We start from the raw sequence: 15,206 nt of genomic DNA, 5'->3' as shown, positions 1-15,206 counted from the left end.
TATTACCTATAATCAGCCAATTACACATAATCACCTTACGGTATTAAGTCCATTTAATGGAAATCTCTTAAATTGCTCAAACTCGTATGTTTACAGTCTTACACAGATTTCACCCCGTACTCAGTGCTCATAACATGCAGAACTATGGTGCAGAAATCATATTCAGCTGTTCTGAGGAGAACCTGGATTTAGTCCTCAAGGGCAACTATGAACTTTCAGTTGCCTGCCACTTTAGTTCTCCAGTGCACTCCCTCTCCAACCCATCAGTCCATAACCTATTGAGTTCTTTTAGCAAGACCCACCATAGGCTTGAGGAATAGCTCTTCATCTTCCACCTAGGCAAGAGACACCCTTCCAGACTCCATATCCATTTCCACAACAGGTAAATCTCTCTGTGTTTCAGAGCTGCCCAGTCCATTTGTGATAGTGATAGGTTGTTCTTTCTCTGACCTAAGAGGCATGCTGCAGTTCTGCATTTCACAAGTGTTTGCTTTCTCACCCAATTTTATAGTGTTTTTACTTCTTCATCTAGATTATTTCTAAATGCTCTCATTGTTCTCATCAACTGCAGTCTGGCTTATCCCCATTGCCATCCTGGCCTTGCCTTTTCAGAAAGGTTCCCTTTGTCCTATCCATTCCATCCCCACCCTAAAAAAATCTTGGTTTCTCTCTTTGCTACCTCTGATGAAAACCCTCTCCTGAAAAGTTGACTCACTTTCTCTTTGCACAGATGTTGCCCGACCTGCTGAGGTTTTCCAGCATTTTTCTGTTTTTATTTTATACTTTTAAAATATTATACTTGCCTTAAAGTCCAGTTTGAAATTTTACTTTTAAGACCTGAGGACATTATCAGTATTTTACATATTTCAAGTTGTAATATTGAAAACATGTTTGATATTTGTCCAATACTATGGTCAGAATTTAACATTATTAATTTAACTCCGCCCATTTAGAAGCTAATTTTGAGATGGAGTGGACATATCAACTAAGCTGATGTTACGGGAGTAATTATAATTAGGCTATGTAGCATTTCTTTTTTACTAGTGAAGGCAGTGTACATTTACCTGGGGTAGAAATGATTGCTGTAATTTTGTTGTGCAAGTTTAGACCTCTGTTATTTTAGCAACTTCAACTATGTCATGTTGGCAGCATTTCTAAGATCATGTCAGTAGATTGTCAATTCAGGGATTTCAATGCCAATACATAATTTTATGACTTTTTGCATGACATCCGTACAGAGCATTTCACCACATTAGTACATCAAAGGGGAAAACAATAACAGAGTGCGGAATATAATGTTGCAGTTACAAAAGGTAGTGCAGAGCGGGCTGACTCGAAGGTGCAAGGCGTAATGAGGTAGATTGTAAGGTCAAAAGTTCATCTTCATATACGAGGAGACCGTTCAATAACAGCAGGATAGAAGCTGTCCCTGACTCTGGTGGCACATATTGGGAAAGAGAGTTAAGACTGTAATTTAAATTTCAAGGTGATGATAGCGCAGAAGGAAGATTTCTGAAAGTGTAAGGACAAGGTTGTCATGGGATGAGTCCTTTGGTCAGATGGATTAAAGGGTGACAACCTGATAAAGAGGCATAGAGTGTTGTTAATATCAAAGCTTTGGGACATGCTGTATGCCATGCTGTAATGGTGAGCTAACTTGGAACAGAAATGATCTGTTCTGACACCAGTGGAGAAAGTGAGTGTGCTGCCTTTATGGCAGTTATTTAGTTTATAATATTTTCGCTTAGTAATTCATGTGTTAGCATTTTTTAGTTAAAGTTAGGATTGTTTAAGTAAATTCGTTGTCTGTAATATATCACGGCATGCGATGACGTCGCATCCGGTTTCGCCGCGTCTTGTGGGAAAAACGGAACGGAGGGTGCTCACACGTGTGAGACCAGCGCAAAAGTTGTCTCTCTACGCATTAGAAATCACAGTGGAGCAACGCTGTAAGTTCATAGATAATCGATATGTTGAATTAAAATGTTAATGCTGATTCTGTTAAAAGTAACGACGGTCGATAAGGTTTATGTTTTCGTTAGTTAAAGAGTTGCGGATAGTCGTGTTGAAGTGTATTTAAAGCAGTCAATGGCATAAGTAGATTCTGACTGTATGCTGCACTTTAATGTAATGTAGTTGTTGTAGTTTTACCTTTGCAAGTATTTACGATGTAAGTGTGATATCTAGAAGGAAACAAACTGTACCAATCTTGTATTGTTTTATCAACAGTTTTCACCATACGTTAATGTGGAAGAGTGAACAGTAAATGGTTAATCTTACTGCGACCCTGTTTTCATTAACGACGGTTTACCTCGGTGTTTAGTTCGGGTTCTGTTACACCCGAGCGAGAACACTACAGTGAGTTACCGAAAGTTGAGAATTCAGAGTTGAGTCTTCCGATAGGATGGCAGTGCGTTTTGTCACGGCGCCTTCTCCAAGTCCAAAAAAAGGAGGAAATGTTTGCCTTAAACATTTTTCTTGTGATTACAAGACGCTGTTGGAAAAATACAAGTCCAGTCTGTTGGCGAGACCAATGGTGGAGGAGTTGCATTGCCTTAGTTGTTGCGTGGACTAGACCCTCATGTCACAGTGTATCCTGTTACAGCCATCTAGGGGAAGAGGGGCCAGAGTCACAAAGACTAGCAAAGTTTTACAGATGTACCATAGAGAGCATTCTAATTGGTTGAATCACTGTCTAGTATGGTGTGGCCACTGCACAAGATTAATAAAAGCTCCAGAGGGTTACAAAATCAGCCAACCCCATTATTGAAAAGGTGGTATCCATTATTAAGGACCCCATCAACCAGGACATGCTCCCTTCTCATTATACCATCAGAGAGGAGGTACAAGCACCTGAAGACACATGTTCATTGTTTTAGGAGTACCTTCTTCCCTCTACCAATTGACTTCCAAAAAATGAACAAACCCATTAACACTACCTCACTATGTCTACTCTCTTTTTGCACTTTTATTTCATTTATTTTTAAAGCCTATTTCTTATTGTAATCGATAGATTTTTAATGTAAAGCAACAAATTTCAAGACATTCAGTACTGTGCAGAAGTTTTAGACACACACACACACACACACATATATATATATATATATATATAGCTATGGTACCAAAGACTTCTGTAAAGTACTGTATTTGTCAATGTGGGGCGGAGAGCGAGTTTGTAAATCTGGCAGAGCAAAGGATGTTGGGAATGGTGAGGATAGAGTGCCATGGGAGGGGTGTGGGACAGGTGGCAGAGAAGGAGTGCCAGGGTGTGGTGAGGGGGATGATGCAGGTACAGGCATACCCAGCCCTGAGACACCAGCCTAGGTTATTTGATTCCAAACAATTGGTTTATTGATCATTACAGAATGTTTCTCTGGTGGTTCCTGCTCCCTCCCTTTTCCTTCCTCCTTTTCCCAATCATGATTCCCCTCTCCCTGTCCCCTTCCCACTCTCAGTCCACAATAGAGACCCATATCAGAATCAGGGTTATCATCACTCACGTTATGTTTTTTTTGCGGCAGCAATAGAGTGCAATACATAAAATTACTACAATCCTGTTCAAAAGTTCTAGGCACCTTAACTAGCTATATATATCTAAGACTTTTGCACAGTACTGTATATAATTGTTATTAAACCTGATTCTGATTCAAATTCAAAGTTGAGAATAAGCATTCAGGATGATATTGAGAAACAATGTGATTGTTAATCTTCCTGCCTGAGTTATTCTTCACGTGTACATCGAACATACACTCGTTTGCATTAATAGCCAACACAAGCTAAGGGTGTGTTAGGAGCAGCTTGCAATTGTCGCAACACCTTCCAGTGCCAATTCCCCATTAGCTACATATCCAACTAGAACAGTGAAAAATGTTATGAATGCAGTAGCTGGTTTGTACCTATGTGACAGCACAACAAGAAGCATGAGCATATTGTGCTGGCTCTGTAAATTTGTGGGAGACTTCAGCAATCATCTTGGTAGCAGTGTACATCCCACCTCGGGCCAGTGTATGCTGGCTGAAGATGTAATAAACAGGCATGAACCAGCGCACCCTGATGCCTTCCTTATCATTTGGGGGAATTTTAACCAGGCCAGATTGAAAAAGTCTATAAATAATTATTACCAACAAATCCCTTGTAGAACACACTGGATCACTGTTACATTGCCATCAAGAGCACTTACTGTGCTATCCCATTCCCACACTTTGGAAAATCTGATCACCTGTACTTCTACTCTCTGAGTATAGGCAGAGACTGAAGACTTCAGCACCAGTAGTGACGACCAAGAAGGTTTGGACAAGGGAGGCACAGGAGTGTTTACAGGACTGCTTTGAATCTGGACTGGACTGTATTCAGGGATTCATCTTCGAGTCTGAATGAGTACAAACTGACTTCATAAAAACCTGCGTGGGTGAGTGTGTGCCTACAAGGAAAGACTGTACATACCCAAATCAAAAGCCATGGAAGAACCAGAAGGTTCATAGTCTGCTGAGGGCTAGATCTGTGGCATTCATGTCTGGCAATCCAGGTCTATACAAGAAAACCAGGTATGACTTGTGGAGGGTTAGCTCAAGAGCAGAAGAACAATTCCAAACAAAGTTGGAAGTGGGTTTGAATGCATGTCAACTCTGGCAGGGTTTGCAGTCCATTACTTTCTACAACGTGAAACCCAACATCACGAATGGCAGTGATGCTTCACTACCAGATGAGCTCAATACCTTTTATGCACACTTGGAAAGGAAGAATAAAACTACAGCTAGGAGAATCCCTGAAACACCCAATGACCATGTGATCTCTGTCTCAAAGTCCGATGTCAAGCTGTCTTTCAAGACAGTGAACCCTCGTATGGCCACAGGCCCCTATGGAGTACTCTGAAAACCTGTGCCAACCAACTGGAGGGGGTGTTCAGAGACATTTTGAATCTTTCATTGCTACTGTCGGAATTCCTATCTGCTTCAAAAGGGCAATAATCATACAATCTTTTGCCCAATCAACAATCATTTGCCCAAGAAGAGCAAAGTGTATCCAGTAGAACTCACATCTACGGTGATGAAGTGCTTTGAGAGGTTGGTTATGAACTCCTGTCTCAGCAAGGACTTGGACCCACTGCAATTTGCCTATTGCAGCAATAGGTCTACAGCCGATGTGATCTCATTGGCTCTTACAGCCTTGGATCACCTGGACAATACAAATGTCTATGTCAGGATGCTGTTTATTGACTACAGCTCAGCATTTAACACAATGATTCCTACAGTTTGATCAAAAAGCTCCAGAACCTGGGCCTCTGTACCTTCCTCTGCAACTGGATCCTCAGCTTCCTAAACCAGAAGACCACAATCTGTGTGGATCGGAAATAACATCTCTCCTCACTGACAATCAACACTAACCTACCTCAGGGGTGTGTGCTTAGCTCACTGCTCTACTCTCTATATACTCATGACTGTGTGGCTAGGCACAGCTCAAACGCCATCTATAAATTTACTGATGACACAACTAATGTCGCCAGAATTTCAGATGGTAAAGAGAAGGCGTACAGGAGCAAGATAAACCAACTAATTGAGTGGTGGTGCAGCAACAACCTTGCACTCGGCAACAGTAGGACTAAAGAACTGATTGTGGACTTCAGAAAGGGTAAGATGAGGGAACACACCAGGGATTAGAAGAGGAAAAAGTGAGCAATTTCAAGTTCCTGGGTGTTAATGTCAAAATCTCTGAGGATCTATCCTGGACCTAACACATTGATGCAGCTACAAAGAAGGCACAACAGTGGCAATATTTCATTAAGAGTTTGAGGAGACTTGGTATATCACTAAAAACATTTGCAAATTTCTACAGGGGTACTGTGGATAGCATTCTAACAGGCTGCATCACCGTCTGGTATGGGGGGATGTGGTTTGCTGCTGCAGAGAGTTGAGAACGTAGTCAGCTCCATCGTGAGCACCAGCCTCCATAGTATCCAGGACATTTTCAAGGAGCGGTGCCTCAAAAAGGCAGCATCCTTCATTACAAACCCCCATCATCCAGGGCATGCCCACTTCTCATTGCTTAATGTAATTCATGCTGGTTTCTTCTATTATTATGTTTTGTATTGTACTGCTGCCGCAAAGACAACAAATTTTACAACATATGCCGGTGATATTAAACCTGATTCTGATTCTGAAGCTGAATACCACTGACTTTGCTCTTTATATTTCCTTTGCCATAAAGACCACAGACCTGCATGCTTCTGCAACCTGGCAACGTTTGACCATCCCATTGCCACAGTTTAGACTTGGATATAATAAGGAGGATCAGGCGACCCAAACAGTGGGCCTTTTTTACCCATCCTGCAAGATGATGGAGAAGAGGGAAATGGAGATCACCTCTCAACAAGAAAAGCAGCAGAAGATGACCAGTCGACGACCCCTTTTAACCGCCGTCAGTCCTGGAAGAGGTCAGTGATGTCGCCTACATGTTTAAAGTCTATTTATGTGGCCAGGATTGAGCAGTCCAAAGAAAACCACTGCACAGTGTTGCTGGAACAATACTGTTTTATCCGCTGTCTGCTTGCTTTATTAGAATTGAGGAGCCCATTTGCCATTTAATGGACAAAGATATATATTCCATATTTTATTGTCTATACCCAACATGTACATTCAGAGAAATCCTTACAAGATCTGTGGTTGATCTTGGCTTTTTACCAAGAATAAAATGCTTAAAGTTCACAATGTGATCAGCCAAAGTTTACTTAGAAATTGGATATGCTCTTTGTTGCATCTAGATCATTTTACCTACATACAGCTAGTGCCCAGTGTATCCATAATACTGTCCTGCTTATAGTCTCTGCTCGGCCAATGAAAGCAGAGAAATTAGGCCTGCGAAGTTCAAATAGACAGACCAAATGACATTAATGTAAAACAACAAGTTATGTTGAGATGTATCTTATGTGTTGCACTCTGTAAATCTTGTTTTTTTTTTCTTCTGAATAAAAATATTGTAAAAAAAATAAAAAATAAATGTAAAACAACTATCTGAGCAGTTAGAATCTCTGACTAGGACTGGGTGTTTTAGAACTCCAGTAGGCTTCAGTTTAGAGCAGGGTCATTTTCTTGATACTCTGGTGCTGCTAAATTTCTGCCCTGGTGAACAAGAGTTGGTCTGGTTCACTTGATAGAGTGTGGCATCACAACAAACAAAGTCCTACATCAATTCATCAGGTGATGTACTCTTGATAAATGAGTTATGTTAAGAGGAAATGCTTTTTGAAAACAGAACCTGGTGGAGACCGTTTCAGTAGAGTGGTGAATGAGTCCCAACCTGGTTCACATCAGAGGGGAGAGGTGCTAATGATGAATGGTATTTGGTATGGATCACTTCTGTTGGGTTAAGTAACGGGATGACATATCATTGTGAATGGAATACTTCACTGGGTTCCAGACTAACCCAGTTTGGTAGGATAAAATATCACTGGGGTAAAAAAAACACCTCATTAGAATAGCCTGGTAGAATGAGATGGTACTGCTGAATGATTCTTGGATGAATTAGGTTAATGTTCAAATTTTGAACTAATCCTGGCGAGTAGATCACTTTTGGAGAGTGAAGTACTCCTCACAGACAGAATATCGACTAAAATCCGGGAGCAGTACATTTCTTGTCCACTTAACCTCCGAGGATCCACAGCTAAGGAAGCAGAAAGCCAAATATTTCATTTGTGAAGCAATAAAACTTGTCAAACGTGGCTGCCTATAATTATCTGTATAACGATGTGCTGGCAATGAAATGTGATTTTTTTTTTAAAGTTAAATTTTCAATTATACACTCAGTAGCGACTGTAATTAGATACCTCTTGTGCCTGTTGAAGTGGCCACTGAGTATACATTTCTGTTGCTGTAGTCCATCCTCCTCAAGGTTTGATGTGTTGTGTGTTCAGGGATACATCAGGGTGCATTCCGATGTAACGTGTGGTTATTTGAGTTACTGCTGCCTTCCTCTCGGCTTGAGCCAGTCTGACCATTCTCCCTGACCTCTCCCATCAACAAGGCATTTCTGCTCAGAACTGCTGCACACTGCATTGTTTTTGTTTATCACACCATTCTCTGTAAGCTTTTGAGACTGCTGAGTTTGAAAATCCCAGGAGATCAGCAGTTTCTGAGATACTCAAACCACCCCATCTGGAACCAACTATCATTCCACAAAGTCCCTTAGATCAAATTTCTTCCCCATTCTGATGTTTGGTCAGAACAACAACTGAACCTCTTGATCATGCAGTTGTACTGGTGTACAAAATAAAGTGGTCACTGACAGGATATAATAATAAGCCCAGGACCTTTACAAGCAATCTCACTTCAAACCATGCTCTTGCCTCCTTCAAATTCAGAACAGAGCTCAGAGTATAATTTGGACAAAGATGTGGAAAAGCACAGGGAAAAAGTTAGGAATGAAGAAAAGTCTTCAGTTGTAGAGGGGCTCGTGAAATGAGAAACAGAATTCAGTTCAGAACAGCTGAAGCCCAATGTATTGAGTGAAGGAAATCTTGAGTCGTGGGTCAGAGGACTGAATTATCCAGGACTGCCTAGTGCTACAGACAAGGGACAGAATATGACCAAGGGCAGATTGAAGATCTGTGGGTTTAGAGAGCCAACGTGGATTATTGAGGATGGGTGTGAGCAGCACTTGGGAGAAACAGAATAGTTTTGGAATCATTGATTCTGGGAATTGTATCTAGTAGCAGCAAAGTCTATAAACCTGTCTAGTGGTTCTTTCTGTGAGACAGAAGCTTCTTACTAGCTACAATTCCTTCTCTTAAAAGCTTGCCAAATTGATTTGAGCTGCCCTTTTCTGCATTCCAAGATGGTTCAGCCTGTGGCTGTTTTCTAGCAGGTGCCTGAGCTTTTCCCTTTGTACCTTGGAGAATGGATATTTACTAGGTGCTGTTGCAGTAGCTATCCTAGGGGCTGAAGACTTCAGTAGACTTTGTTTTCCTCCTGGTGAAACTGTGTGCGCATGTGTAACTGGATGTGGTCATTTGCATGTACTGCCCAAGTATATGCATATTTTCACAAAGCATGAGTGATGTAGGGTTGACTGATGGTTGTAACTCTTAGGCTGATAGTTTTTTATTAATCAAAATTATTGTGGCATTTAAGGAAAGTGAAGGTATATTGTGCCGGTTCTCTGCCTTATCCGACAATGACAGGAAACCTCTACATGAGAGTTTTTAAAGAGGAAAGGCTTTTGCACTGGGGCAGTTCTACTCTCTCAGCCTCGGAAGTCTGGGTCCTGTGGTATGAGTAGTCGTCACAACTGGGGTTTTCTTTAATTGAGGTGGATAGCCATGACATCTTCTGTGCCTAGTCAGGCCCTTCACTCTCCTCAAAACGTTGGAGAACTGTTGGACCTCATTGTTGCTTTCATCTGCCCAGTCCACCAGAGTTTACTTTGCATGCTGAAACAGGCATGGCCCTATCTGAGGCCCTCTGGCTACCCTCAGCTGGTTTAGCCTGTCTGTTAAAGCAGTGTACCGGCTGTGGCCACTGTTGCATGCAAACAGTTACTTGGAGCCACGGGTGAAAGCTGAGTGTTCTGTCGGGACCAAAGGTGAGTGAGCTAGGCCCCCAGAACAGGCCCCTTCCCCAGAATGGACACCCCATACACCCCAGATCTATTATAATTAGGCTAAATATCAAATTCTGTTGTGCTCTCACTTTGTCTTGGAAGAGGCCTACTCTTGTTCCTGAGTGTGTACATGTGCATTTGTTCATTTGTGTCTGCATTTTTTTGGCCAAGGTGGTGTGGTGGCACGGACGCCCACTGTGATTGGCTAACAGCAGCAGCTGTAACAGAGATCTCAATACGGTTCATACTCCTGTGTCTGTCTAAGGGTTTAGACTTGGGTCTAGTCTGGAGGAGCCAGGTGATCGCCCCTTTATTCTTTGTGTTTTGTTTGGAAACCTTTGTGGCTTGGTGGGGAATGGGAGTGAGCACATGGTAACTCACCATTGACCTCACTTAAAGGACTCTTTAACTCGTTATCTCATGTTCTTGTTATTTATTTCCATTTGCACAGTATTTTGTCTTCTGCACTCTTGATATTTCATTGACCCTGTTATAAGACCATAAGACAGGAGCAAAATTAGGCCATCTGGCCCATCGAGCCTGCTCCACCATTCAATCATGGCTGATCCTTTTTTCTCTCCTCCTCAACCCCAATTCCCGGCTTTCTCCCCATAATCTTTGATGCCATGTCCAATCAAGAAGCTATCAATCTCTGCTTTAAATACACCCAATGACCTGGCCTCCACAGCTGCACGTGGCAACAAATTCTACAAATTCATCACCCTTTGGCTAAAGAAATTTCTCCGCATCTCTGTTTTGAAAGGGCACCCCTCTATCCTGACACTATACCCTCTTATCCTAAACTCTCCCACCATGAGAAGCATCCTTTCCACATCTACTCTGTCTAGGCCTTTCAACATTCAAAAGGTTTCAATCAGATTCCCCATCATCCTTCTGAATTTCAATGAGTACAGACCCTGAGCCATCAAATGTTCTTCGTATGATAATGCTTTCATTCCTGGAATCATCTTTGTGAACCTCCTCTGGACCCTCTCCAATGCCAGCACATCTCTTCTAAGATGAGGGGCCCAAAACTGTTGACAATACTCAAGGTGAGGCCTCACCAGTGCCTTATAAAGCCTCAGCATCACATCCTTGCTCTTATATTTTAGGCCTCTTGAAATGAATGCTAACAAGGCATTTGCCTTCTTCACCACCGACTCAACAGCAAGTTAACTTGTAGGGTGTTCTGGACTAGGACTTCCAAGTTCCTTTGCATCTCAGATTTTATCTCCATTTAGAAAATAGTCTGCACATTTATTTCTACTACCAAAGTGCATAACCATGCATTTTCCAACATTGTATTTCATTTGCCATTTTCTTGCCCATTCTTCTAATCTAAGTCCTTCTGCACCTACCTGTTTCTTCAACACTACCTGCCCCTCCACCAATCATAGTATCATCTTCAAACTTGGCAACAAAGCCTTCTATTCCATCATCTAAATCATTGATAGGCAGCATAAAAAGCAGTAGTCCCAACAACGATCCCAGTGGAACACCACTAGTCACTGGCAGCCAACCAGAAAAGGATCCTTTTATTCCCACTCGCTGCCTCCTACCGGTCAACCAAAGCTCTAACCATGTTTGTAACTCTCCTGTAATACCATGGGCTCTTAACTTGGTAAGCAGCCTCATGTGTGGCACCTTGTCAAAGGCCTTCTGAAAGGCCAAAAACACAAGATCCACTGCATCTCCTTTATCTATCCTACTTGTAATCTCCTCAAAGAATTCCAACAGGTTCATCAGGCAGGATTTTCCATTAAGGAAACCATGCTGACTTTGTACTATCTTGTCTTGTGTCACCAAGTACTCCATCACCTCATCCTTAACAACTGACTCTAACATCTTCCCAACCACTGAGGTCAATATTTCCTTTCTGCTACCTTCCTCCTTTCTTAAAGAATGGAGTAACATTTGCAATTTTCCAGTCCCTTGGCACCATACCAGAGTCCAATGATTTTTGAAAGATCATTTCTAATGCCACCACAATCCCTAACGCTATCTCTTTCAGAACCTGAGGGTGCAGTTCCTCTGGTCCAGGTGATTTATGTACCTTTAGGTCTTTCAGCTTTTTGAGCACCTTCTCTCTTGTAACAGTAACTGTACCCACTTCTTTTCCTTCACACACTACAATATCAGGCCTACTGCTAGTGTTTCCACTGTGAAGGCTGATGCAAAATACTCACTTAGTTCATTAGTCATCTCCTTGTCCCCGGTTATTATTTCTCCTGCCTCATTTTCTAGTGGTCCTATATCCACTCTAATTTCTCTTTTATTTTTAAGATACGTTTGTATTTGAAAAAACTTTTACTATCCCCTTTGATATTATTTGCTAGCTTGCTTTCATATTTCTTTTCCCTTCTAATGATTTTTTAGTTGATCTCTGTAGGTTTTTACAAACTTCCCAATCCTCCATCTTCCCACTAATTTTTTGCTCTGTTGTATGCCCCTTCTTTTGCTTTTACAATAGCTTTGACTTCCCTGTCATCCATGGTTGTACTATTTTGCAATTTGAGTATTTCTTCAATTTCTTCATTTTCCTCTTTTTTCCCAGAAACACACACTATTGCTGCTCTGCTGACATCCCTGCCAACAGCTCCTTCCAGTTTACTTTGGCCAATTCCTCTCTCATACCACTGTAATTTCCCTTACTCCAATGAAATACTGCTACATCAGACTTTGCTTTCTCCCTATCAAATTTCAAATTGAACACAATCATATTGTGATCACTAGTTCCTAAGGATTCTTCTACATTAAGCTCACTAATTGCCTCTGGTTCATTATATAACACCCAATCCAGTATAGCTGATCCCCTGGTAGGCTCAATGACAAACTGCTCTAAAAAGCTATCTCTCAGGCATTCAACAAACTCACTCTCTTGAGATCCATTATCAACCTGATTTTCCCAATCCACCTGCATGTTTAAATCTCCCATGACTACCATAACATTGCCCTTTTGACTCACCTTTTCTATTTCCTGTTGTAATCTGTGGTCCACCTCCCAGCCATTGTTGGGAGGCCTGTATATAACTGCCATTAATGTCCTTTTACCCTTGCAGTTTCTTAACTCAACCCACAAGGATTCAACATCTTCCAATCCTATGTCACATCTTTCTACGGATTTGATGCCATTCCTACCAGTAGAGCCACACCACCCCCTATGCATACCTTCCTATTCCTCTGATATAACGTGTAATCTTGGACATTCAGCTCCCAACTACAACCATCCTTCAGCCACAATTCAGTGATGGATACAACATCATACCTGGCAATCTGCAATAGTGCAACAAGATTATCACCTTATTTCTTATACTCCGTGCATTTAGATACAACACCTTGAGTACCGTATTTGCTATCCTTTCTGATTCTGCATCCCTAATGATTGATACTCAGCCTCTTGGCTGCAACTAAGCCCCATCACCTGCCTGCCCTTCCTGACAGTCTGACTGCAAGCTATCTTTGCTTTTTTTACCATCCGTCCTATCCTGAGTCCCTTTACTCCAGTTCCCACCCTCCTGCCAAATTAGTTTAAACCCTCCCCAACAGCTCTAACAAACCTGCCTGCGAGAATATCGGTCCCCCTCGAGTTCAGGTGCAACCTGTCACTTTTGAACAGGTCATACCTTCCCCAAAAGAGATCCCAATGATCCAAGAACCTGAATCCCTGCCCCCCGCACCAGCTACTCAGCCATGCATTTGTCTGCCAAATCATCCTGTTTCTACCCTCAATGGTGCATGGCACAGGCAGCAATCCAGAGATTACTACCCTGGAAGTCCTGGTTCTCAGCTTTCTACTTAGCTGTCTAAATTCTCTCGTCAGGTTCTCTTTGCTTTCCTTCATATGTCATTGATACCAATATGTACCAACCATCTGACTGCTTTCCCTCCCTCTACAAAATGTTGTGGATGTGATCTGAGACATCCCTGACCCTAGCACCTGGGAGGCAACATACCATCCAGATGTCCCTTTCAGGTACACAGAATCTCCTGTCTGTTCCCTCATTGTTGAGTCCCCTATCGCTACCCTTCCATTCTTCTCTCTCTTTCCCTTCTGTACCACATGCCCATGCTCAGTGCCTGTAACCTGGTCGCTGTGGCATTCTTCTGGGAGGTCATCCCCCACAGAAGTATCCAAGTATTTTTGAGTATACTTATAGTTACTGTTCTGTTGATTTGCTGAGTATGCCCGCAAGAAAAAGAATCTCAGGGTTCTATATCGTGACATATATGTACTCTGATAATAAAATTTACTTTGGCAATGACTTTTAGTCACAGCAGTCATATTTCACCTTGGGCACCCTATTTTTTTTGCAGTAGATTTAGGCCTAAATACTTGAAATATTAACTTTTATTTTCTTTTGACAATGACTTAAAATGAAAGACTTGTTTTTGTTTGGCTCCAAGCACTATACTGTTACTAAATTATTTTCCTCGAAGAGCAGCTGCTGGTACATTGAATTAAGCAGTCCAGAACTCTGTCCATTGTGCAGTGGAGATGTGTTGTCCAAACTTAGAACACATATTCTCCTTCCCCAAAGCCTACAATACTGAACCAAGACTAGTGTTGGATAGGTGAGTGTTCAAGCACTTCGTGTCAGTACTGAAGCTTTTTTCACTTATAACTTCTTTCTAACCGTAAAATGGAAAGGACACAAGTAGATTCCTGTTTTTTCAGACAACACCTGCTTTCTTCCTGCTTAATTAACAAGTAACGATTGGATATAGCTCGCAAATACAACCTTAGTAAGTCATATGTTAGGAATGTAAACCACATGGAAACAGAGTCATTACTAAGGTGTAGGTGTCATGAATTAGTCAGAGTGGTGCCCAAAGCTCACTCCACAAGTAGGCACTCCAGGTCTCTTTGCTGGTGCTTTTACCGGGTCATCGTATTACCTACTCTCAACGTGACCTGTCTATATTGGAGTGGTTGGGCATAAGCCAAATGGTGAGAATAAGAGGGGCCTCTCCTAGTTGGCTGCTTTGACTAGAGGCATTCCGTAGAGTCCTCTACTTTTTACATTATATGCTAATGATCTGGATGACAAAATTGATGGCTTTATAACCAAGTTTGCGGACGATACCAAGATTGGTGGAGGGACAGATAGTGTTGAGGAAGCAGGGTGTCCACAGAAAAGACTTGGTCAGATTAGGAAAATGGATAAAGAAGTGGCTGATGGAATACTATGTAAGAAAAGTGTACATGAGCGTATGTAGAAGGAAAAATTGTGTAAATTATTCTTTAAATGAGGAGTGAATTCAGAAATTGGAGGTGCAAAGGGACTTGGGAGTACTAGGACAAGATTCCCTAAAGGTTAATTTGCAGATTGTGCTGGTAGTAAGGAAGGAAAATGCAATTTAAGCACTTATTTCCAGAGGACTGGAATAATAAAAATAAGGATGTAATGCTGAGGCTTTATCAGGTATTGGTCAGACCACATTTGAAGTAACGTGAGCAATTTTGGGCCCTCTATCTACAAAGGATGTACTGGCATTTGAGAGGGTGCAGTTGAGGTTTACAAGAAAGATCCCAGAAATGAAAGGGTTAACAATCTGTATGAAGAGCATTTGATGTTTCTGGGCCTGTATTCATTGGAGTTTAGAAGAATGGGGGA

The 15,206-nt window shown here is 41.7% G+C and overlaps 1 protein-coding gene across 4 annotated transcripts in view; it reads left to right on the top strand.

Annotated features, from left to right (window-relative positions):
* The window catches only part of dzank1 (double zinc ribbon and ankyrin repeat domains 1), a 137,343-nt gene that overhangs the window by 77,434 nt on the left and 44,703 nt on the right, over positions 1-15,206 (top strand). For 3 of the 4 annotated variants that reach the window (XM_073051553.1, XM_073051552.1, XM_073051555.1), the window contains exon 13: positions 6,205-6,430. The exons of the other annotated variant lie outside the window; for it this stretch is intronic. In XM_073051553.1, coding sequence (XP_072907654.1) covers positions 6,205-6,430 — 226 coding nt within the window. The remainder of the gene's footprint in view (positions 1-6,204; positions 6,431-15,206) is intronic. 4 annotated transcript variants of the gene reach the window in all.

The sequence above is a fragment of the Hemitrygon akajei genome, chromosome 7 (genome assembly GCF_048418815.1).
Source record: "Hemitrygon akajei chromosome 7, sHemAka1.3, whole genome shotgun sequence".
NCBI classification, from domain to species: domain Eukaryota; kingdom Metazoa; phylum Chordata; class Chondrichthyes; order Myliobatiformes; family Dasyatidae; genus Hemitrygon; species Hemitrygon akajei.
The sequence above is the reverse complement of the archived record's forward strand: the minus strand, read 5'-3'. Positions and strand labels throughout refer to the sequence as shown.